General features: G+C 38.3%; 1 protein-coding gene across 2 annotated transcripts in view; it reads left to right on the top strand.

The window, feature by feature from the left end:
- MYO1E (myosin IE) overlaps positions 1–26,367 on the top strand; it is a 1,655,775-nt gene that overhangs the window by 822,856 nt on the left and 806,552 nt on the right. For both annotated transcript variants that reach the window (XM_044078573.1, XM_044078572.1), the window contains exon 9: positions 21,844–21,976. In XM_044078573.1, coding sequence (XP_043934508.1) covers positions 21,844–21,976 — 133 coding nt within the window. The remainder of the gene's footprint in view (positions 1–21,843; positions 21,977–26,367) is intronic.

Below are 26,367 nucleotides of genomic sequence, written 5' to 3'. Positions count from 1 at the left end.
ATGAGTAGTGCACCCTGGTGATGGCAACATGCTTGCATGGGCAGCTTACATGAATGAGTGGACATACACAGTCTGCTAGTTACATGAATGAGTGGACATACACAGTCTGCTTGTTACATGAATGAGTGGACATACACAGTCTGCTAGTTACATGAATGAGTGGACATACACAGTCTGCTAGTTACATGCAGCTTAAAGTATCTACTCCTTCTGTTGTGGGTGCAAACATGCAATACATAGCAAATCATAGATATATCATCATTGACATAAATAAGGTATAAATTAGTACTTATTAATGACATATACACAAGTTCTTGTTTTGTTTTTCAGAATGCACATCAAAGAGAGGGGAACATTACATCTAATTCAGTAGTTTGATTCACATTTTGAGTGCAGAGAAGTATCACAGACCTTGGACATACCTCTTAAGCAGTACTAAGATGCCTACAGTATTGTGGAAAGTTGCAGCATTGAACATAAGTACTTATCACCCTTTGGAATACTGTTTGTTTCTGAATAGTTGTATGGATAACATTACTGGACAAGTGTAGATATGGCAGTACAAGTAGCTACAGTTGTACCTTACTGTAGTCATACACCTATTCACATACATAAGCTGTATTTTACTGTAGTCATACATCCATTTACATATACAGCTAGCAGGGATCAGCAGCCCTCTGACACAGGAAAGCCACCCCTTACCCATATCCAGGCAGTCTTAGCATTTGTAAATACTAGCATTAGCAATATATACTACACTCGTGTACCTGTTCACATATGCACCTAGCAGAGGATGGCAGCCAAGTGACAAATGATAGCCAGTAAAGTACTGCAAAAGGAACAATCAAGGAAAATGCTTAAACCAGATGTGCCATTTAAAAATGCTTGGCTAACTGTTTCTAGCACTAATCTTAAACTAAAATAGTTACTTGGATGTGTACATAGATTTATTTATTTATTTATTTAACATTTGTTTACTGGGAAAGTCTGGGGAGAAACTTTGCATATGTATGTCTTTGTAATGTTGGAAGAAACCGGAGTACCCAGAGGAAACCCACATGAATGCAAGGAGGACATGCAGACTCCACACAGAAGTTACCACACAGGAGGCACCCCAGCTGAGAATCCAAATGGAGAACCTCTTGCTGCTAGATGACAATGCTACCACTCCACCACTGTGCCGTCCTAGATACCTAGGATTCTGTAAAATATAAATGGGCAGAGCAAAATAGAAGTGAGGTCATTCGTGCAGAAGTTTGAGACTTGCATATCCAAGACAGAACTGAGGAGAACATGGCTCCTACTCCACAATTTTCAGGAGAGAGGGTCATTTCACCAGGACCCTGGAGAGAAGTGTGATGATTTACTACTGAGAAGAATACAAGTAGCATAGTCCTTTCACATGTGTTCCCTTTTCCATGGTACTTCCTTTCTGTTTCAAAATTTAAAGTCATATTACTAGATTTTCTTTAATGGTTTAGCTACTTGTATAATACACTAGGTAACAGGAAATAGCTTATTTAGTCTTGCTACCATGTGTATTGTGTGTGTCTTTGTCTATTGTCTGCAAGTATGGCTGGCCTGCTATCTCAGACAACACAAGTTATAGTCTGTTTACGTTTTGCATTCTATGTTCATGTTTTGCATTTTCACAGTAAAACAATTAACAATACCTACTTCTTTTTCCAACTTCTGCTGTGTATATCCTTTAGCTCTCAGAATACTCACTGATAAACTGCTTCCTTACATTCGTGTGTCCTCTGGGCTGCCCCTGAAATTGGTGCAATGGATCAGTGCTTTACCCCAGTTAATAAAAATAAATAAGTAAATATCCTGTGCAGTCTTTTTCACAAAGTTTTTATTGCTAAACAATCTCTTTTCATGTTTTATATTTTCAACATTTGCAGCAGCTTTACAAAAAATAGCTACACAAATTTTGTTCAGCTTCTTTACATTTTTCTTAGTTGCTGCAGGCCTGCTGAAGATACAGCTACAGACTTTGCTCATCTCCATACAGTTTCCATCAGGAAAAGAATCAAAAAGCCAAACTCCTCACTTTATAGACATAACTATCCCCCTCCTTCCCAACTGGTATTTACTTTCTTCTTAAAGTACAGTAGAAACACACTGAAAAAGCACCTTAATGATTTCCTTCCCATAGACGTACAGTATACATAGGATTAGAAGGGACCGTAAAACTTCCCACAAAATATTAGAAGCAAAAATTATACTGGAAAAATAAGCTTCCATCTCTTTCCCAGCTTCATCATAATCACATGTATTGGCAAAGTATGCACACATACAAGGCATTTGACTCTGGTTTCATGACTCTGCAAGTATGAATTACATAACTGACATGCATAGAACTACTGAAAATAAGACAAAATAATGTAACTATACTTGTATGTACAAGGTGCAAAGTGCAACTCAGTGCAAGAAAATCTGAAATAAACTCTGAAAGAAACAAATATTAGCAATAAGTAAACAATATTGCAGAACCCCCCGAGGCTTGGGAAAAAGAATACCCCAACCTAATAAGCCGAATTAACCATTTATGAACTTGATGGCTTGTGAGAAAAAAATGTTCTTATATGTGCTTGTTTTGGTGCATATTAATCTATAATGCCTGGCCAACGGCAACAGTTCAAAACAATGGTGGCCTGGATGTGAAGGAGTGGTGATGATTTTCCCTGCCAGTTTCATGACTCTGGAATAGTACAGGTCTTGTAAGGAGGGCAAACTAGCACCAATGATATACTCACTAGACCTGACTATTTGATATAACATATTTGTGTCATGTTTAGACACAGATGTAAACCATACAGTTTTGGATGAGCTGAGAACAGACTCAATGAATGCTGTGCAGAACTGAATCAACAGCTCTTTTGGGAGGTTGAAGTTCCTCAGCTGTCACAGAAAGTACATTCGCTGTAGTGCCTTTTAATTGATGGACCCTACATTGGTCTCCCACTTCAATTTGCAGATTATAGATCCCCAAAACTTGAAGGTTTCCACAACTAACACAGCAGTATTACATATAGAGGGGGGGGATAATATTGTAGTACTATTCCTAAACTCCACTGTTATCTCCGCAGTTTTAAGAGTGTTCAGCTGCAGAATATACTGACTACACTATAGGGCCAGCTGCTCAACCTCTTGTCTGTATGCAGACTCATTACCCTTCCTGATGAGCCCAATAATGGTTGTATCATTCACATACTTAATGAGTTTGACAGAGGGGTCCTTACAGGTGCAGTCATTAATGTAGTGGGAGAATAGCAGTGGGGAGAGCACACATCCCTGGGGGCACCCATATTGATCGTGCAATAGCTAGATGTAAACTTCCCCAGTTTCACCTGCTGTTTCCTACTGGTCAGAAAATTGGTGATCCATTGACAGGTGGAGACAGGGACAGAAAGCTGGGAGAGTTTCAGGTGAAGACGTTCCAGAATTATTGTATTAAATTCAGAGCTGAAGTCCACAATTAGAATCAGTGCATATGTCCCTGGGTTGTCAAGACGTTGCAAGTTATAGTGCAGATCGATATTAACCACATCATCCACTGACCGCTTCTCTTGATAAGCAAACTGAAGGGGGTCCAACAAGGGAGCTGTAATATCCTTCAAGTGAGCTAACACCAGCCACTCAAAAAAGTCTTCGTGACCACCGATGTCAAAGCAGCAGGCCTGTAGACAATCAGTCCTGCTATACTGGATTTTTAAGGACTGGAATGATTGTGACTTGTTTGAAACATAAACAAACTTCACACAGCTCTAATGATTTATTAAAAATCTGAGTAAAAACAGGAGCCAGTTGATCATCACAGACTTTTAAACAAGAGAGAGAAACCCCATCTGGACCTGCTGCTTTCTTAATATGCTGTCTTTAAAAAAACACACATCTTCTTCAGAGATAGTTAATGCAGGTTGAATGTGAGAATGTGTGGAAGAGAGTCATACAAGTCTGAGCAATAAGAGAAGTGGTAACAGTGTCATTTGTAGCCTGAGGCATATAAAACTTGCAGTAAAAAGCATTCAAGTCATCAGTCAGCTGGTAATTGGCTGCAGTGCAGGGACATGGCTTCCGGTAATTGGTAATGTTTTGTAGACCTTTCCACAGTGATGCAGGATCATTGCCTAAAAACTGTTTTTTTCAGCTTTTCAGAATACTTCTTTTTAGCCACTTAGATTTTTTCAGTGTGTTTCTTGCCTGTCTAAAAAGTGTTCTATCCCCACTTCTATAGACATCTTCCTTGGTTTGATGAAGCTGCTTAAGTTTAGCAGTAAACCAGGGTTTCTTGTTAAATTTTAAGCAAGTTGGATTCACGCAGGTCTTCACAGAGGCTAACATAAGATGTTACTGTGTCTACCAGTTCATGCAAGTTAGCAGCAGAATCTTCAAAGGCACTCCAGCCCATACAATCAAAGCAGACTTGCAGCTTCAGCTTTGCCTCAATAGTCCACGTTCTCGCAGTACTGATCACAGGTTTAGCAGATTTTAACTTGCTCTTATAGGTAGGAAGCAAATGAATCGAACAGTGGTCAGAAAAAGCCTAAAGCTGCAGAGGGGACAGTATGACAAGCTTGTTTTAGCACATTATAACAATGATCCAGTGTGTTCCTGTCTCTGATAGGACATTTTATTTATATATGTAAATTTAGGAAGTTCATGGCTGAAATTTGCTTATTAAAAACCCCTAGAATAATCAGAAGGGAGTTTGGATAATTCTGCTCCGCGCATATCATCTGATCACACAGTTTTTTGTAGTGCCGCACTCACACAGGCGTGAAGTGGAATGTGAACACTAACCAGAATAAATGATGAGAATTGCCAAAGTGAATAAAAAGGTTGGCAATTAACAAAAAATGTTTCTAAGTCAGGGCAGCACAGTTTACTTAACACTGTGACATCAGTACATCAGCCTCACTTACTCTTCCCTGATGTCTCCATTACTCCTCCTTCTCTGCATGCACTGTTAAGAGCACACACCGCAGTGAAACTTTGGTTGCCTTGACCATAGATAAGACTCTCTCCCTCTGTGCTGCTGGCACATGCTGTACCTTAATCTTCAGACTGTTCAGTGCATCAGAACACTACTGAGTTCTTGGAATCAGCTGTTGTCACATTGTAACAAAACTTGATAATTCTGCTTATGTACTTCTGTAGGTCGTCTGCCATCTTTCTTCTTTCTAAAACCTGTTAATTTTTCACAAATATGGACTTGTGATACAACCAACATGGATTCTGTGAAGACCATAAAATTCTAGCTTCTTGACTTTCCCTAAAAATGCCACCTACCTCACCCATGACATGGGAAAGAACACAAGGCAGGATCTTGCAATGATTTTTGCTTCAGCCTTCATTAATATCTAAATGATCTTGCAACTATTGGCACTTGCAGAACTCCTTTCCTCTTACTTAAAAGTTTATTTGCAAATCATGCAATTGTAGTTAAAAACACTTGCATTCTGCAGATCATACCTTTATAGTTAAAACATTTATAGGTTCATAGCTTCACAGGTATTAGGCTAATGACCACAAGGGCCTTTTTAAGCCTAGCCATGCATCCCAAATCTCTGACAAGTTCTGAAACCCTTGATAAATGTAAGCATGGGTCTGGGAGATGAACCATTTACAGGTTACCTGTGTCCGCCAAACCAGGGGAGAATTTCTGGTTTCCCATCGTGTTGTCCAAGTTGCACTTGAATTGAGTTAGGGAGGAACACTGCTTCATATGGATGGGGAGCCTGTTCCATATATGGGATAGTCTCATTGATATATACCTATCTCTCCAACAGGTCCTATTTATATCACAGGCAAGGTTTAAGTTTTTAGAATGGGTAATTCTGGTGCTATTTGTTTTGTGGATACGCAGGAGGTCCATCAGAGAGGTATCTGACAATGCCCTGTATACCAGGCATAGATCTCCCCTCAAAAGCCTGTAGAAGACAGAATACAGGGATAGGGCCTTGAGGCCTTCTGCATAGGACATTTTACTTAAGCCCTGTATTCGTTTAGTGAGGAACCTCTATGGACATTCCAATTGTTGGATATGCCTGATTAGGTACATACCAAAGTGGGGGCATTGTACTCAATGATAAGTCTGATGAATGCCAAATGCAGTGGAACAATGACTTCCTTGGACTTAGATATGCCATAGCTTTGTTCATAAGTTGCATAACATAAATTGATTTCCTCACCACTGCAGACATGTGATGATCAAAGGCTAGATTACTGCTTATGTGCATCCCTAAGTCCATGACTACTGGATCAGCTCTAAGGGGTGTGTTGTCAATGTGATAGTTACCAGGGTTGGATGACATCCCAAAGGATACTGTTATGCATTTCTTGGCATTTAGTTTTAGTCCATGACTCTAACACCAGTTGTTTGTCTGTCATCCCCTCCTGAGAACATTTGTGTCAGTGTGAGATTCATGACAGCTCCTAATTTGCAGTCATCTGCAAATTTAGCCAGCCAAGGACCACTGACATTGGCCTTCACTTCTGAGAAGTCATCATCATCATCATCTTCTTTCTGCTGTTCCCGTTAGGGGTCACCACAGCGGATAATCTGTTTCCATTTCTTCCTGTCCTCTGCATCTTGCTCTGTCACACCAGCCACCTGCTTGTCCTCATGTCCTCTCTCCTCTTTTCCTGTTACCTGGTAGCTTTATCCTTAGCATCTTTTTCCCAATATACTCGGCATCCCTCCTCAGCACATGTCCAAACCAATGTATTCTTGCCTCTCTGGCTTTGTCTCCAAACCTTCCAACATGGGCTGACTCTCTAATATACTTATTCCTAATCCTGTCCAGCCTCATCACACCAAGTGCAAATCTTAATATCTTTAACTCTGCCACATCCAGCTCTAACTCCTGCCTTTTTGTCAATGCTACTGTCTCACTACCCTCTTGTAGACCTTCCCTTTCACTCTTACTGGTACTTGTCTGTCACAAATCACTCCTGGCACTCTTCTCCACCCACTCCATCCTGCCTGTACTCTCTTCTTCACCTCTCTTCCACATTCACCATTACTTTGAAATATTGATCCCAAGTATTTAAACTCATCCACCTTCTGAGAAGTAAATTCCAAAAAGGACCAGTCCAAGGACTGATCCTTGAGGGACTCCACTTGTGACTGGCCTTTTATGTAGAGGTGGACTCCCCAATTCTAACTTCCTGGGTCCTATCTGTGAGCCAGTTGCCTATCCACCGGGTGACGTACGGGTTTGTACCTAACCGCATGAGTTTGTCAACAATGTCTGAGTGGGGTATTGTGTCAAATGCGTTGGCCAGGTCAAGGTAGGCAGTATGAACAATTTTGCCCTCATCCATTACTTTAGTGACCGTCTTAAAGAAGTCCACCAGGTTGAGTAGGCATGATCTGTCCTTGACAGAAACCATACTGGGTTGGATCCAGTGTCTGGAGGTTTACTATATCTCTGTTGATCATCTCCATGATAATTCTTTCCATGACTTTACATATAAGACTAGTAAGACTTATGGGTCTGTAGTTTCCGAGGTCTGTAGATGGCCCACCTTTGTGCAGAGGGATGATTGTTGCCTTTCTCCATTCATGAGGCAAGAAGCCTGTTTGGAGGCTACAGTTAAATAGTAATTCCAGAGACCCAGATAGGTCATGTTTCATGCTGTTTAGAAGGCATCCTTGGATATTGTCTGGGCCCATTGATGCAGTGTTCTTGGGCTTAGAGAGAGCATTAAGGACCTGTTCCGTAATGGTAGTAGGGGGAGTTATATTTGATGATATTTCCTTTAGGAAGGTTGAGGGGAGAGAGGGGTAAAGTTGGAGCTGAAATTATCAGCCAGGAGGTTTACTATATCTTCTGGCTCCATTTAGGTGACTCCATTTACAATGAGCTCTGCACACAATTGTGTATTGCCTTTGGCATTGCGGACATAGCTAAACAATGCTTTGTGGTTGTCCTTGGCCTGGGAGGCCAAACTTAGTTCAAATTTGGCTTTGATAGACTTTATTTGTCCTCTGAGTTGTTTGTTTAGTTTGAGAGTGCTTTTATCCTGCTTAGTGATGCACCTCCTAATTTTTGCCATGATTTTCTTCCTCCTGTTATATAGCCTATTGAGTTTGTGATTCTACCAGGTTGGCTTGCTTTTTGAGTTAGTTCTGTACTTCTTCTTGGTGGGGACAGCTGCCTCTATGCAGCTATTAGCATGTTTGTACAGGGTTTCTGTGAACAATTCTGCATAGGCAGCAGTGTTCTCAGGGTTTATGGGGTCTTGAAAATTTGCCAGGTACTCACTTAATAGCAGGAGGATAGCTTTAGAATAGTTCCTGAATATTCCAGGCTCAGCTGGAGGTTCAGGTTTTATTTTTACTTTAAAGGAAACCATTTTGTGGTCTGACCTTACCAGGGAGGGCATTACAGTAGGTGGTGTGCAGCATTCTCACATATTAATAAGGACCAGATCCAGTATGGTTGCACCCCTGGTTTGTGTATTGACTGTCTGGTCCAGGGAGTTTGTGTTTACAAAATCCAGGTATCTCTGTGCATGTGCATTTAGGATTCCCAGTTAATAGAGAAATAATTAAAGTCACCCTGAGTATGGTATTGGGTTGGATGGTTAATATTTCTAATAAGTTTAAATACATGGTATGGGTTTCCCGGATCATGGAGGGGGACATATAGCATGCAAGGAAGTGGTATTGGATTTTGTCTATGGTAATTTGAACATGGAGCAGCTCAAGTGCATTGTCCTGTTTGACCAGCCTTGAAGTGTATTTATTTTTTATGTAAATAGAGACACCTCCACCTTTAGTTCCTTGCCTGTGAAGTAGCTGGCCTAAATGTGTGGAAAGCATTATAACCTTGCACTGTTGGTGTGTTCTCTGCAGCTTTAAACCATGTTTCAGTGACTGCACAGCCATCAGCATTCTCCAGAGTAGAGAGAGAGATTCCAGGGAGTTGAGTTTTTAGTTTATACTCCTAGCATTGAGCAGTAATAGCTTATATTTTCTTGGTTTTGATTTGCTATGTCGGAAGTACTTTCAGTTTGGCATTGCCTAAAAAGACACTATGGAGGAAGACAATGTTTTAGCTAATATTCAAAAGCCTATAGGGGAGAGGTGCAGGTCATACCTGGCAAAGCAGCATGGTCTGTTGACCATCTCCTTCTATGCTGACTTGTCTATATTATTTGTACTTCATCTAAGAGGTCTTTGTGGTTTAGAATTTATTTAATTGCCTCAGTATATGTGGGTTGATATGTCTGCTTTCAATTGTGTATGATGAGTGCAGTGTGTGTCCTACTGACAACCTTATTGACATTAGGCATACTTTTATGTGAGAGCTTTGCCTCCAGTGACATTGTGTAAATGCATCTCTCACATACCATATCAGTTTGAGAATTAACTGGTTGTCAGTAAACATGAGTCAATTTCTACATTGCCTCAGGATACCCATATCCACCAAGCCGGTAATGGAGACAGTAGGAAAGTTCATATCCATTACTTTCTACTTTTTCCTATTCTATCTCATGTACAGGTGGATAGGTGTACAGTCTGATTGTTTTTCATCTTTAACACTTCAGTGACCTTTGATTGTAATAAAACTCTCATTGCTGTTCAGCATACAGTTTATAGTCTGACAGTAAACAGCTAAATGTCACTGACTGCCTACATGATTACTCAGTTCCCAGAAATCACTGTCTAAAACAAAACATCTATACCTCATTTTCCAAATCTAAAGTTAAACTCTTTGGTGCAGACAATGGATGTGACATGGTTTACCCTTTCATGGGGACTTTCAAGATGGCTGCACATTGAGTAACAACTTAATTTCAGCTCTCCCAGTGTGAAAACAGAAACTCAGCAGAGAGCCAGTGAACTTATTTTTGCGAGTAAATTTCAGTAACTGGCTAGTAAGTGCACTGCCTGGATGCCAGCAAAAAAGAAATTCAGAGAACCTGAAAGAAAATCAACCACAAAATGTGAGGAAAAAACATTGACTGGGAAGAATTCTATAGCTGTTCAGAAAAAAAGCAGTGCAAGCCCCAGCTTTGGTGCTATACATGACTTCCAGTAACCTAGAGGAAAAATAAGTTAAATTATACTCAGAGCTGATTAAAATAAATGAAACACTAAACACTAATCGAGTGTATCAACTCAAATAACAAAAGGATGGATAAAATGGAAGAAGCTTTAAACAGATATTCAGATGAGGTGATAAAACTGCAAAAATCAGAGGCTGAAATAAAGAAAAGGCTGGCTGAATATGGGATTGCGCAAGAAGAGATGTTTCAAAAAATAATAGAATTAGAGGACAGTGCACACACGGAAAACCTGAGATTTTCTGCTGTACCAAAGAATTTGGAAGGAACAACTGTATTAAGTTTATGAAAGCACAAGTAAGTGACTGGATTGATATTCCACAGCAGGAGTTGTTAATTGAAAGGGCATGTTGTGCTTATGCTTCAAACCTGGCCATGAGAAACCAGCCTAGACCTTTAACAGTAAAGATGCAATCCTACCAGCAGAAGGAGTTGATTCTGACAAAACTGTGGCAGAAGGACAAAGTACTAAAACTGGGAGACAGTGGAGTGTTTGTGGAACATGATTACTCATGAACAACAGGTAGAACAGGAGTAAATGTATTCCACTAGTCAGGCAATATCGAGAAGAAGGTGTTGGATTCAAACTGCTGTATCCAGTTATCGTCAGAAAATTCTTTCCTGAAGAGAAAAAAATCATTATTTGATGCAGAACATGCTATGGAGGAAATAAAAAAGTTTGTCCAACAAAAAGTGAGCTGTGAAAGGGAAGAAGATTCTACTTCTTGTTCTTCTGGTAATAAAGACCACAGAGAGACTGTGCCAGTGAAACATTTTCACGTGTTTCAACAGAAAATGCTTGAGAGACAGAAAAAAATTACAAGAGTTGACTAGAAGAACTGAGAGTACATTGAAAAGGAAGCAGAGACTGGATTTGGGAGCTGGAGATGAACAGAAATAAAAATGGTAATTTGGAAATTCACAAACGTGGGATTATAAAGCATTACATTGATTTATGAAACATAACTGAACAAAAAACTGGAAATATTGTACTTTTTGACTTTGTTAAACTTGTAGGAGACTCTAAAGCATATGCCGTATTTCATCATTAATGTTTGAAGGAACACTCAGGAGACGGGAAAAGGAAGTAAAGACGTAACTGTAAGTAAAACAAACATTTGTTCTTAACAGTGATATTTGTATAGTGCATGATATCTGCATGGTGTAAAGTAACGTTTTGCCAGTTAGTTTTAGGTGTAAACAGGTGCCCCTGTTGACAGCTGTATAGACGGTTAGCCTGTGAAACATTATTGTGTGCATGTAATAGATACTTAACAAAAAAGCTGTTATAAATAAAACATGGGAATAATAACTTTTCAACATAAATCTTTTAGTAGTATCTTTAAATGATAATGGTCTTGCAGAGGTATATAAAAAAAGAAAGAGTAGTAAACTGCATTCAGAATGTATAGTGCAAATAGTTATGCTACAGGAGACACATTTGGAAAGAACTGAACATGTGATTTTGATAAAGAAAATTTTCAGGATGGTTATTCATACCTGTGACAAAAGAAAAGAGGAGTACTTATGTTAATTGCCAGAGGAACTCAAATAGTGATAGGAGATAAAAAGATAATAAGGGTAGATATATAGTACTAAGGGGATACTGGCAAGGGAGAAGGATTACACTGGCATGTATTTTTATTCCACCTAAAACTGCTGTAATGGTGCTTAAGAAAATCCTAAGAGAAATCAGTTTTCTTTAGGGAATATTACTTATAGGTTGGGACTGGAATTAGATTTGCACCAGGTTATGTGTCTGGGGGGTGCAGAAGGGAAAATACAACAAAGGAGGGTAGATTTTTGAAGAAATTTATAAAAAATATTTGGCATGGAAGATGTGAATTCAGTAGTAGGAGTTCAAAGTGAATTTACATATTATTCCCAGAGATACAAAAAAAACTGGGCTAGGCTAGACAGAAATTACATTTCACAGGAATGTGTGCATTTAATTGAAAGTGTTGATACATATCCAATAACTATTTCAGATCACACATCAATAATTAAAATGAAAATGTACAGTAATGAAATAAAAATGAGACACTGGCACTTCCTCAGCTATCTGTTAGAGAGGAATTAAAGGAATGAGTACTAGAAATTATTCAGAAGTTATTAAGAAAGCCAAAAAAAATTCTTCAGAAAATATAGCTAGGGGGTGGGATAAAATTAAAGTAGAGTTTAAAATAGGGTGGAAATAAGAGAGAGATGGCTAAGAAGTAACAAGAATTATTTAGAGGGATTGACAAAGTATTGCAGAATAGGAGGAAATCTCACAGAACAAGAGGAGGAGCAACTGCAGAAAGTTAAGCAGAAATAAGTGATTACCTCAGTAATATGCATGAGTTTAGAAAGATTGCTGTTAAGCAACTGTTTTTGCTAATAATACTAGAGTACAAAATCTTTAGTGGAACGACTCTGGCAACAGAAAGTAGAAAGGATTATCACCAAGATTAGGGAGCCTATAACAAGCAAGATAATAAGAGCTCCTGTGGAACTACTAGAAATATTTCAGAACTTTTATGAAAGTCTGTATAAATCAGATAAATATGGAGGTTATGAAAAGGTACAAATGGAAATATTTATAGAAGAATTAAATATGCCAAGGTTAGAGGTAGATGAGCCTCAATTACTAACAGTTAAGATAGGAGGAGGTGAGATAAAAATGGTAATGTATAACCAATCGGCAGGAAAGTCCTCAGGAATAGATGGTATTCCTGTGGAAGTTTGGAAGCTAGCAGGGGAAGAAACTGAAAGATCTGGAAGGTTTTGTTTAACAGCATTTTTAAGAGAAAGAGAAGCACCAACATCCTGGAAGAAAGTTGTGGTGGCCATAATACCCAAAGAGGGTAAAGACCCATCTCGTCCAGCTTCATACAGGCCCATTTCAGTCCTAAACCATGATTATAAAGTGTTTTTCTATAATGGCTAAAAGAATGTCAAAGGTGCTGCCAATGGACATGGATCAATGTGGTTTTGTGGAGGGGAGGCAAACATTTGACAACATTTGCAGGATTTGACAACATTTACAGGAAATTGATGATCCACAGGGAAGCTGAATGTAAGAAAATATGACTTTTGTTGGTTTCTCTTGACACTGAGAAAGCATTTGACAGAGTAAGCTGGGAGTTTGTGCAGGCAATAGAAGCATTTGCATTTCCTGATAAAATTGTAAGGTTGATTAGGAGGATATATGAGGGATCAGAGGCAAAAATTTAAGTGGGTGTGTTCCTCTCTGATAATTTTTCTTTGACCCGAGGAACCAGGCAGGGGTAACCTCTTTCCTCTTTATCTGGCACTATATTTAGAACCATTGGTAAAGAAAACAAGACAGTCAGAAATCAGGGATATAATGGGTGTAGTAGTCAAGCTGGCTCAATTTGCAGATATTTTATACCTGACAAAACCATAAAAGGACATTTCGGTGTTGTGGAACATTTTGAGGCAGTTTCAAATCTTTTCAGGATACAAAATTAATGAAGTTAAAACAAAAGCAATAGCTGTAGATTATGTACCCCAACACTAATTGGTTAAGCAATGCCCATACTTATCGGGACTTGATAAAATGAAATACGTAGGAGTGTGGATTAAAAAGGATTCTGGTGTGGCAGCTAAGAATATTTAGGAAGAGACTAAACAAAAGAGAATACAAAAACTGAGAAATTGGAAGCTCTGTTATATGAATATGGATATCAAGATACAATCAGTAAAACATTTCTTGTCTCTTTAGTCTTATACATAGATCGGGCATATTTTTATCAACCAGAGGAAAAGTTGTGGGTAACAATTAATAAAGATCTAAAGGATTTTATCTGGGAGGGGAAGATGGCAAGAGTCAAATGCGATAAACTGATTCTTCCAATTGAACACAGTGGTATGGGATTACCTAATTTGAATGGGATGTTTCAGTGGTACACAGTTAAGGCTCCTCTACGTAGCACAAGCAGAAACCAGTAATTCAAAGTGGAGAGGGATGATGATGAAATGGGGGGGGGGCAAGAAACAAGGAGAGACTGGGATTGTGGATTCATTTCCTTAAAGAAAATAATAACAGCCATGCAGAATATTATGTTCATAAAGTAGCAGAAAGTATTCTAAGAACTAAGCCAACATGGGAATGGAGAAAGGAGATTCTGCTGATAGGAATGACTGCAATTAGGGATACAGGCAGTAGGCAAGAGTGGGCTGGAATTTACTGGAGAAAACTGGTAAAAGAACCAAGGTATTGGGAGCAAATAGAGAGGGATAGGTAAGAGAATGGGAAGAGGCCAAGAATTTATTTGGATTGCAGGATAGAGATTAGATTCCAGATCAAGGAATGATATCAGAGTATAGGCAAAGAGAAAGAAATAGAGGGATCCTAAGAAGACCAGCACTGGTGGAGTATTTTAGTAAAATCTAGAACAGAAGCTGCTGTTAAAAAAGGAATAATTAATAGAGCATAGAAAATATTGCATGGTAACGATAAGAATCAGTCAGAGGAGGTAAGAAAGGATTGAGAAGAGAGACTGGATAAGCAGTCCACAAAGAAACAATGGGGGGAGGATATATGTACGTCTCCCAAATATGGAACAAAGTCTAGAAGATTTATGATCTTTGCTTGGAAGTGTTTGTATAGGTATTTTTATACCCCAAGTCACCTCCAAAGAATTTTAACTCAAGTAGACAGGAAATGTTGGAGGTGTGATGGGGAAGAAAGAGGTAACCGGGAACATATTTTCCAGGAGTGAAATGAGTTGGCAGACTTTAAAGATTCCCTGCAGACTGCTCTGTCAGAGATGCTGGGTGAGCAATGGGTGTAACTAGAGAAATGCTTTTTTTGAGCTTAAAACAGAATCGGAATTGACTAGACATAGTAAGGCCTTGCTGAGTTTAATTATGGTGGCTGCCAAAAAAGTAATTATTAGAAATTGGAAATCATAGTCTAAACCAACTTTGCTAGAAGTAGTGAATATAATAACAGAGATAGATTAACTGGAATTGGGATCTTTAGAAAAGGGTAGGAGCAAATTGCATAGAAAAAATGGGAATTGCGGGAACAGCACATGCAGAGGATGAATGAGGTTTAAAAGAAGACAGGATTTAAATCAACCCTGTAATGTTTGGCAATGACTGGATATATTGTAAGTGATGTATAATGTTTGCAACTATAACTATGTCAGTATGGTTTGTAATGTATGTTTGCAATTAAAATGATGTCAATATGGTTTGTTTTCATTTATGTAAATGTGGACTTGCCTATATCATGCATGATTTCATTCTTGTTTAGAAAAAAAAGGCCTACCCATTCAATTCCTTTGCCATATCTATGTAATGTAAATACAAAGGCTTTGACATAACCTTTGATATTCACTCTGTGTTCATCTTGAATATTTAAAATCTTCCTCATGCAGAAGTAAATCACTCTATACCATAGGAATAGTCTTGTCTGTTGAAGCCTGTTCATGTATAGTTCTTAACCCAAAGCAGAAGTCTATTGTCACTGCTTTGCTATCCTTTAGTAGTACATCCTTCCTACAACCTCTTTTAAATACTGTCACAGACAGATTATCAATGTACTGTTATTAGATAGAAAAAGCTGCTCATGCCTACCACATGCCATATTTTGTTCTACATCTAAATCTCATGTGCTCTCTACTTGCCCAAGCCTTCCTTTTCCTCTTTCCCAGAACTCTTAGATCTGCTTTCCTTCTTTGTCACAAATGAAATACCTATCGCATAAGCTATGTTGTTCTAGCTGAAATGGGCTATGTGTGTTAGATAACTGGCTACCCATAAAGATTGTCACAACTAGAATTAAGGTTCATCGTATTAAAAAATAAATAAATAAATTCACAAATTTCCAGGTTATATAAAACCCTTCTTAACGACCTTCATCTTCTAGGCCACAGACCCAGCTTTATGTATCATTTTAGCTCTAAGTATTTAAGTTATGAAGTTTAATATTGGTCTGTCTGCAGGAGGTATTTGTTGGAGCAAGACATTACTTAAGTATATATTTTATTACTTTCTGTGAGCACGTTGCCTCTGTTATTTGAAACTAGTCTACCTATCGGCTGCATGACATTTGTTTTATTTTTTGTGTTACACTCCTATTTTCTGTTATACCTACTTCGTCTGAAAAATGGCTCATTAGGCTCACGACAGGTGCCTAAATAAATGTGTATACAAATAAACATTAGTAACCATTAGTAACTACTAAATTAGAATCCGTCCTTTTCATTCTTAATGGCAATATAGGCAAAAATAGAGTTAATGTAATTTTCAAATACCGAATTTTGCAGCATGTTTAGGAATACGTTTCTTCAGCAGAAGATAGAAGGTACATCAGTTCAAAGAGTTAGCCACATCTGGTTTTTCTATGGAGATAACACTTTGAGTTTAGACATGTTTAGAGGAAGGTAACAATCTTAAATTCTTTTTGCACTTGGTGAAGAAGCTAAAATTACTTTCATAAATACTGCACTAAATTGTCATTGGACATTCACAGCTGTTATCAGAGAAAAATATATTTTGAATTCAAGAAGAGAGATGTAGAAAAGAGATGTTTGGAACCATATCTTTGCTTAAAAACTGATGAATGGAGTCAACTGTACCTTATAATAACAGGTACTCGTGTATGCAGTGATGTGTAAAATTATATATGTACAATTCCCTCCCGCCCCCAGTACCTCTAAATTTATAGTACTATAGCCACTCCCCCACTTTCTAGATCCTATCTGTTTTCATCTGGGATAATTCCACCCACCCCTATTCTACTACCTACATTTAATAGCACCTATTAGCTTTCATCTGGCATTCTCCCATCCCCCCTTCCAGTACCTTTACCTCACCACTCTATCTTCTGGTGTTGCATCACCAGGTAAAACAGTTCCTTCACTCACTAGCTGAATCACATATAATGATATACTCCTCTTTACTACCCCTCTTGTTCACACCCCTCTTGTTCACACCATACCTCCTTACCTTGTATGAAAACCAGTTTCTTACGGGATTTCAGGTCCCAAAAGGCCATACTATCACCCCAGCTGTAAATCCTTCCACCTTCAACCATACTTACAGTACCAGATCCTATCCAACATCTTGTTCAGTCTATCAACATCTCAACCCCAGGCACATTAGCTCTAGATCCAAACACTACCACAAACTAATAAACAAATTCCCGAAGTTCATCACCAAGTATAGACTCAACCTAATACTTGGTGGTGATATTCACCCCAACCCTGGCCCACTCACTTCAGATACACATACCCCCTCTACTTGTAATCTAAGCTACAAACCTACAATTAATAGGCCAACTAACTCTCTCCTTGTCTGTCATCTCAATATTAGAAGCATTAATAACAAGGTACATGAATTGCATGCACTTCTGGATGCCCACTCCCCTGAGATTCTCTGTTTATCTGAAACCTGGTTAAAACCTAACACTAAAGACAATGAAGTGTTACCACCTGGGTACAACATACACAGGCTGGATCGTGCTTCAAGGAAGGGGGATGGGGTAGCTGTACTCTATAAATCTGAGTTGAATGTCACCATAGATGTAATACAACCTCCTCAGATTAATAACTCTGAGATTCTTGCCACCAAATTGCAACTTAATAAAAATAAATGCATTAATATCATCTGTATATACATTCCCCAAGGTAACAATATATCTACATTTGAAGATATCCTGCACTGGTTATCATGTCACTACCCCCAAGAAACCCTACTACTTGGAGACTTTAACATAGACTGGGGCACCTGTTCCTTAGAATCCCCAACCACCCATATTAACCTGCATGCATTTACACAAATCATATCCACCCCTACCAGGATAGGTAAACCCAACCAAAAAGAAAGTATACTTGACTGGGTACTCATAAACAGTCACCCCAACTGTACACCTCTGGTACCCTCCTTAATGGCCTAAGCGATCACCTTCTCACATATGTAATTAAGCACAAAACCATTAATTCCCAACAACCCTTACTCAGAAAGGTTAGAAACAATAAAAACTTTGACCGTGCCAAATTCCAACAAGAACTAAACTCATGTAATTGGTCTATTCTAAAACACGTCCCCTTAGAGGAAGCAGTAGCATACTTTAACAACAAATTCCTTGAGATCCTTGATTTGCATGCACCTATTCGTTCAAAGAGAACCAAGGCAAAAACTGCACCATGGCTTTCTATAGAGTCTAAACTCAAAATTACCCTTAGAAACAAAGCATGGGCTTTATGGCGTTCTTCTAAAGACCCTCAAGATCACATTAAATACAGGCAATCCAGGAACGAAACCAAAAAATCAATTTTACAAGACAAAAAACAATACTACTGTAATTTACAGACAGTAAAACAAAATAACCCTCAGAAGTTTTGGGCAGGTTTAAATAATCTACTACATCCTGGACAAACTTCAACCCCAATCCCTGCTGCTACTATTGATAAAACCCTGGAGATGGTTCTGATGGTTTTAACCAATTCTTTACTGAGACAATTCAAGCCCTAGCTAGCCAACTACCTCCTAGCTCCCCTGGTCCTGAAAGTAGCACCCCTAGAAACCTACTTGCATTCAGCTTCCAACCAGTCGCCACTTCACTTATCCATACCTTGATCAAAAAATTAAAACCCACTACACTTTCTGCTGATCAACTCCCTGCCGAGTCCCCACAAAAATCAGCTGATGCTATTGCTTACCCCGTCTCAATACTAATCAATCGAACCATAGTAGAAGCTAAAATTCCCACCATCTGGAAACTATCCTATGTAATCCCACTTCACAAAGGAGACAGCTCTACTGAATTCTCCAATTATAGGCCAATAGCTATACTCTCTCCACTTGCAAAGATTATGGAAAAATGTATTCATAGACAATTCATGCACCACCTAATCCAAAATCACCTTATGGCAGACACTCAGCATGGCTTCCGTCCTCAACACAGCACTACTTCAGCCCTCCTAGCCTTTACTAACACCATAAACCATAATCGTAACAATAATTATATATCCTCAGCCCTCTTTTTGGATCTTTCCAAGGCATTTGATATGGTTGATCACCAACTTTTAATCCACACCCTGCAAACATTCTGTCTAGATACTGGAGCCCTCCAATGGTTTCAGTCCTACCTGAAGGCTGTCCTCTAGCAGAACAAACTCTCTAACCTTCTACCTAACACCCTCGGAGTACCACAAGGCTCTATACTAGGGCCCTTGCTGTTCTCCATCTTCATTAACGACCTTTATACTGTCATCTCAAAAGTCAGCTGTATCCAATATGCTGATGACTCTACTCTGATTTGCTCAGCCACATCTCCAGTAGAGTTATGGTCAGCTACCCAGGCCACCTTTAATACAATAGAAAACTGGCTTTCTGAACATCGTCTGATCCTAAATCCCAAAAAAACTAAAATGCTGTTATTTTCACCAACACGTAGGACTACCGCTTTCACCTTTACCATAAAATAAAATGATGGCACAATAATCTCCCCTGACCCATCTACAAAACTATTAGGTATCATCATAGACAATAACCTCAAATTTGACCTACATGTTAACCAAACTATCAAAACCATCAATAAAAAACTAGGGTCACTTTACAGAATAAAAGCCTTCCTAACCCCTCCAGCTAAAATTGCCATAGCTCGCTCTCACCTTCTTTCAACCCTTTTGTATGCATCCCCTCTACTCTCGAATTTGAACAAGACTGTCCTTAACAAACTCTCAATTTGCTACAACCACATTGCCAGGTTTGCCACTGGGCTGCCTTTTAGGACACATCATTGCATCAATCTAAATCAGCTTGGTTGGCTTGAACTACCTAGCCTAATCCAGTATAACCAACTGATTATGGCCTATAAAATCCTCTATAATCCGGACAATATTCCTGCACTTAAAAATATTATCACCTCCTATAACAATCCTAGACCGCTTCGATCCTCTAACAGACTACTAATTCAGACTAGCAAAATTAATAACACAGCCGGTGATTCTCTCTTTGCAAACTCTGTAAGTAGATCCTGGAACTCACTTCCAGCTGATATTACCTTACTTTCCACCTTAGGTCAATTTAAAACTAGACTCAAACAACATTTGTCACTTAACTGGCTATGTCAATGTATCAAGCCTGGCTAACTTGAATGTGTAAAAATCTGTTAACCAGTTTACTGTGTAATTTAATTTAATCCTGACTTGTGCTCAGGACTAACTTTAACCTGTGGAACTTGTTTAACTTGCTTACTTATGTAATCTCTGTAAATAATCTGTTTGTAATATGTAATGCTGGTATTATGTAATTCTGTATCTGCTTACCCTTGGAGCTTTTCTCCCCGGGCCTCCGCTGAAAATGGACATGCATCCAGTCGGACTATCCCGGTCAACAAATGTAAAATAAATAAAATAAATAAATAAATATGGAAAGGTTTGTTTCATCTCCACAAGACTTAACTGTTCTTTTGTAAAATACATGGCAGTATCAAGACATAACTGCTTGTATCCAAACTAAGCAAAATACAATGCACCTAAAAACATCTGAGAAGCATTTTTGCAAGTGGGCCTCACTCCCCTATATACCCATGCTCCTTTTACTTATATACTAATGAGAAAGATTTCACTGACTTTGAGAAAGGAGTAAAATGCACTTTAAAGTGAATTTGTCTCTTCTGCTCTTCCTCCATATCAGTGCAGTCTCACTCCAGAGTAACAGTACACTCAGTCAGAGCAAATAAGTCTCAGGTATAAGATGTCCGTGGAAAAAAAGACCAAACAAAAAATGCATGCGAAACAGATGTCAAAGAGTTGTCTTATGAGAGCTTAAGTGGAAACTTTTAACAAAAGCAAAAAAAAAAAACTGGAAACAACGTGGAAGTCTTCAAATGAAGTGTAGGCAGAGAAGATTTTGACAAGACTGTTTGATTTGTTTAGTAGCAATCTGCAACAAATTCATTTATTGCATTTGTGGTCATAAATAGCCATGCAGAGTCATTTTTGTCATGCCAGTATTTAGTTACGCAAATCAGGCAGTCTGTGCGGTGTTAGTTCTATTGACTGATATTGAGCTGACAGTAAAACAACCATGCGTCTTCTGAGGAAGAAGATATAGACTAGAATAAATATATTGCACAAGTTAAATTCTGCCATAGTTTTCTTATGGCATAAGGACTAACCAGGTAGGTTGACCACATAATGCTCTCTTGTTTGGTAAACCTGGAACTTTGGAAAGAATGTGAATTAAATTGTTTGCAATTTAGTGATTTAATTACCAGCTTGCTGTGGCTTCAAGAAATTAATTCATGCAATTAATTTTTAATTAACTTAGTTATGTTTAGACATTTACCAACAAAAGATTGAATAATCTCCAAGTCATTTAGAATTTCAGTTTAATAAATGGAAAGAGAAAAAAGGTTTGATCTTTTTATGAATATCAGTACTTGTTTTCAGAGTTTGTTCATTTTTTGATATGTTGATGTCAAATGGAATAGTTGTGTTTGTATTACTACTACTTGCTGTATCACAAGATGATGACATTTTTTTCAGTAAAATGTTCTCATTTTGGTCATTTATCAGCTTATTGCTAAAGATGTTTTTTAAAGTCAAAAGTTAATATCTAGAGTGTATACTTTACGTGATTTTGTCTGTTCAGGAGCATCGCATAAAGAAATGCCATTAGTAAGATGGAATATTTAGGTAGATAAATGTGTTAAATCCATTAAAGCATAAATAAATGTTTTGCTGACAAGATAGTATTTAGAGACATAATTTTAATTCTTTTTTTTCCCAGCATGCAATGAATGTGATCGGGATCTTTGCATCAGAGCAAGAGATGGTATTTCAGATAGCAGCTGGAATCCTACACTTGGGAAATATTAGCTTTGTTGAAGCTGGTAACTATGCTGCAGTTGAAAGTGAAGAATGTACGTGTAGCCCTCTTGTAATCGGAGGCATCTAATTAAAATGATTTTCTTGCATGATTAAAACTGAATGAGTAGGATATCAGTAGACTGACCTAAACAACAACTTTGTCTTGAAGAAATTATTTTTCTCTTATTCTGTTTTAATCAACTCTTTTACTAGCCTTTGGTGAAAGTGGATTTAGTTAATACTCCATGAAGAGGTTTACTATTTAAGGCAAGGCTTGGTGGCAATCACTTTCATATGGCTTGGCTTGACATAATAATATATATATATATATATATATATATATATATATATATATATATATATATATATATATATATATATATATATATATATATATATATGGGTCTACTTCTGTTTGTCAAAAGCTCGTTCTTTCAAAAGAGATAAGTATGGATCCCATTTACGCAAAAGTGCACTTAAACATAAGTGACTTTCGCGAATACTGGTTCACCGAACTGGGAATAAAACAAAAAAGACACACTGCAGCACCAAAGCACGTTACAGTGGGATGAGTAAATATACCTGTTTCCCCACTGTAGTGCGATCTCGGAGTTAGTAAATATAAAATAGCAGGGGGGGGGGGCATAGGGGGACTTGCCTACCTGCAAAGCTGCCTTTGTAGTGTGTCCTTTTTGATTTTATTACCAGTTTATTTATATATATATATATATATATATATATATATATATATATATATATATATATATATATAGGTCCACTTTTGAATTTTGAAATATCAAAATCTTGAGTTTTGAGATACCGAACTCAAAACATCAAGATTTTGGTATCTCGAAACTTAAAAGTGAACAAAAAAAAAGTAAAAGAATGTTTTTGCAGGGGGGCAAGCCCCCTTGCACCCCCCACACCCCCCTACTTTAATATACCAACTCCGAGATTGCGCTATAGTGAAGTGAACGGTAAGTGAAATGGGAGCATTACCATTCTCTTCACTGTAGTGCAATCTCGGAGTTGGTATATTTAAGTGGGGGGGTGCAGGGGGGCTTGCCCCCCTGCAAAAACATTATTTTAGCTGTCTTTTTTTTATTTTGTTCACTTTTTTAAGTTTAGAGATACCAAAATCTCAATGTTTTGAGTTTGGTATCTCAAAACCCATATATATATATATATATATATATATATATATATATATATATATATATATACACACACACACACATATAGAGAGAGAAAGAGAATAGTAGGGGTGTCGTATTAAAAATGTTAAAAATGTTGTACTCTCTAGCCTTACAGTACAGCATTGCTTACATCAAATGCCTCATATATTCCATCTTTTCAACTTATATTTATATAGTGGATAGAACTGTGTTACTTTTTATGTGTGAAAGATCAAGTTCAGAATATGGGATTTTTTTTAATTTCTCCCATATTTTAGAAAAAAATAAAGGTAAATCCTATAAAAATGGGACTCATTTTTGTAGGGAGTTGAATGCTAAACTTTGCACTTGCAGTCAGAAGCAAAGCTGGCTCAACCAGTGACCTGTGTCAGTACCATGAACCAGTGCCCAACTCCCTCAGCACTTCTTGTGAAGAATAAAAAAAAAAAAAACTTTACAGCTTTGTTTGTTAAACATGAAAAATATGATTTTTCTGTTTTGTTGTCAAACTGCCTAAAAGCATGCTTTTATGAGTCATTTGTCGTTTTTAATGACATGGTGAATACAGTAAAAGGCATTTGCTTTAGGTTTTTATAATACCTGACACTGAATATGATGGCTGGTAAAGTAAATAAGAAAATGGTGAATAATGCAACAGTAAAGTACACATAATAGTTTATGTTCACGTGATCGATGCTGCAGTAGCCTAAGCTGTATGCATTGTGCCCTGCCAAGGCCATAATGGCCAGCTAGCTTCCAAAGCTTCAGGGCATGTTCCTAGCATCCAAAGCAATAGCTGAAGATAAGCTGACTAAAAGTCAGGCTTAGGTGTCAAACCCTTCAAAGCTCTCATTCCAAAAGAGAGAGGGAAGTAAATATCTGGTGAAGGACAATGCTAGGAAAAGAAAAACACATGTCCACACTATGGCATTAAATTATATAAAAACAAGGGAGATGGAGGGAGGGAGCGGCTACTGCAGCAGTGACCATTTGAACATCAACTTATTTACGTACACAGCTGTACTATGTTCATTATATTGATCACTGCTGCAGTAGTCTTAGCCATATAGGTAGGATACCATAGCTTAGATAGACTGAGAGGAGGAGAAATGAGTGTCCAGGATTCCCTGGAGAATGGTCCTAGAAAAGCTTGCCCTAGACATGGAGAAGAAATCTATGTTATAGTGCTTTGTAGAACTATACACAGAGGACCAACTTGCAATATCTCTAGCATCCAACTCTTTCCAAAAAGCAACTGATGAAGCCAAGGCCCTAGTAGAATAAGCCTTGATTCTGCTGGGAATAGTTTTGTTGTGGTGGAAGTAACAAAAAGAAATAGCATAAAACAGCCACTTTGAAACGGTCAGTTTTGACATCGGTCATCACTTTCTTGGATTCATCTCATTTACTCAAATATCCTGAATACTGAGTGACAAAGCACAGACATCTAGGACTATGAAAATCACCCCGCCCCAAAAAAAGTAAAAGCATGTGCATTCCCCCATGTGGGGTACACCCCGCTAATTAATATGTATACTAGCTCTGAGATCACACTACAGCAGGAAGAGGGCCAATCGTCGATCCCCTGCTGTACCATGAACTCCCATGTTTGGTTCACCAATCACCACTATGTAGCTGCACTTTTGGATTCAAAGTCCTAGATGTCAGTGTTGTGTTACTCAACCTTTAGAATGTTTGAAAAAATGTCATGCTCCCTTTTTTCCTTACCTTCACAAAAAACTAACAGCTGATCAGTTTTAAAGATTTTTTTCCATCAGGGTAGTAATCGAATTGTCTGTGGACGTACAGGGCATGAAGTTTCTTTTCTCTATTATTTTTAGGTTCTGGAAGGAAGACCGGTAGATGAATAGCTTTGCTTAAAGTAAACTTAGATCCCACTTTGGGCATAAAAGAATGATTCTTAAAGAAACCCTGTTTTTTATGAACAATGAGATAAGATCGATCCACTGAAAGAGCTTGAAACTCCAGTACTCTTCTTGAAGAGTTCAGAGCAGTAAGTAAGACTGTTGTCCATGTCAAAAACCTCAAGTCAGCCTGCAGAGCTGGTTCAAATGGAGAAAGAGTTAATTTTTCCAACACACAATTATGATCTAAAGGAGGAGCCCCCTGTTTTCTAGAGGCTTTTTATGCAAACCCCTTTCAAAAACATTTTCATATGAGATTACATTGATAGAGGGGGATCCATGGGCAGACATGGCTGATAAATGAACCCTGGCTGAGGAGTAACACAGGCCATAGGATAGTAACTCACACAAGTGTGCAAAAACAGAAGAGAAACACTAACCCTGAATTGGTGTTGTTCTTTTCTTTGCAGCAACTAGAAAATGTTTCCTATTTGCTAATATATGATTTTCTAGTAGCAGGTTTCTTATCATCCAGGCAGTCCCTTGGAGTTGTTTGGGGTTGGGATGTGTCAAACTCCTCTGGTCTTGCATGAATAAATCCATTATGTGCGGAAGTTTCTGGTAATTCCCCATGGCCCTTCCCAAAAGAAGGAAGAATCTTTATTGTCTGGCCATAAAAACGTCCTCACAATGAACTTTAGGTAGCTGTCCTGAATCTTCAGAAGTACCCCAGATGTTAGTGGAAAGGGTTAAAAAGCATACTGGAACATTAAAGTCCAAGGAAAAGAAAAGGCACATGTTTTCCAGGCCATCTTGCATGGAGTCCTGGAGTAGAATTATGCCAATTGACTGTTTAGAGAGGAGGCAGAAAGATCTATTTGAGGCATTCCCGATGGGTGGATCAAATCATGGCAGACCCACTGATTCATTTTCCACTCATGAGGATCTGTCTTGGTCCTGCTCAGCTCATTTGCCACACAGTTTTGCTCTGATGAAATGAAAGATGCCTGTACAGTGAGATTACACTGCTAGTCTGCACAGAGAGCAGGATCTAGTCCCCCTTCCCTGTTTATGTACCACATCACTGTGGTGCTGTCTGTAAGCACTTGTACAGGTCTCTGGGAACAGAGATGATTTAGAGAGTTAACATCATTTATGAGAGCTAACATCTCTTTTAGGTTGATGTGTTTTGGTCTGTCTTTTTTGTTCTAAAGTCCCTGCACCTTTATTCACATTGACACTGCTACCCAAGCAAAATCCAAGGCATCTTTTGCGAATGACTATGCTGGAGCAGAAGGGGAGAATGGGAGACCTTAATTTTAAGAGATTGTGTTTCCACCATATAATCTCCCTTTTTGGAAATCCTTAAATTGGAATTAGAAATGTCAATGGATGTAGATGCGG

Source organism: Protopterus annectens, chromosome 7.part1 (assembly GCF_019279795.1).
Source record: "Protopterus annectens isolate FY-2018-M chromosome 7.part1, PAN1.0, whole genome shotgun sequence".
NCBI classification, from domain to species: Eukaryota; Metazoa; Chordata; order Ceratodontiformes; family Protopteridae; genus Protopterus; species Protopterus annectens.
This window is presented reverse-complemented; position numbering and strand designations above follow the sequence as displayed.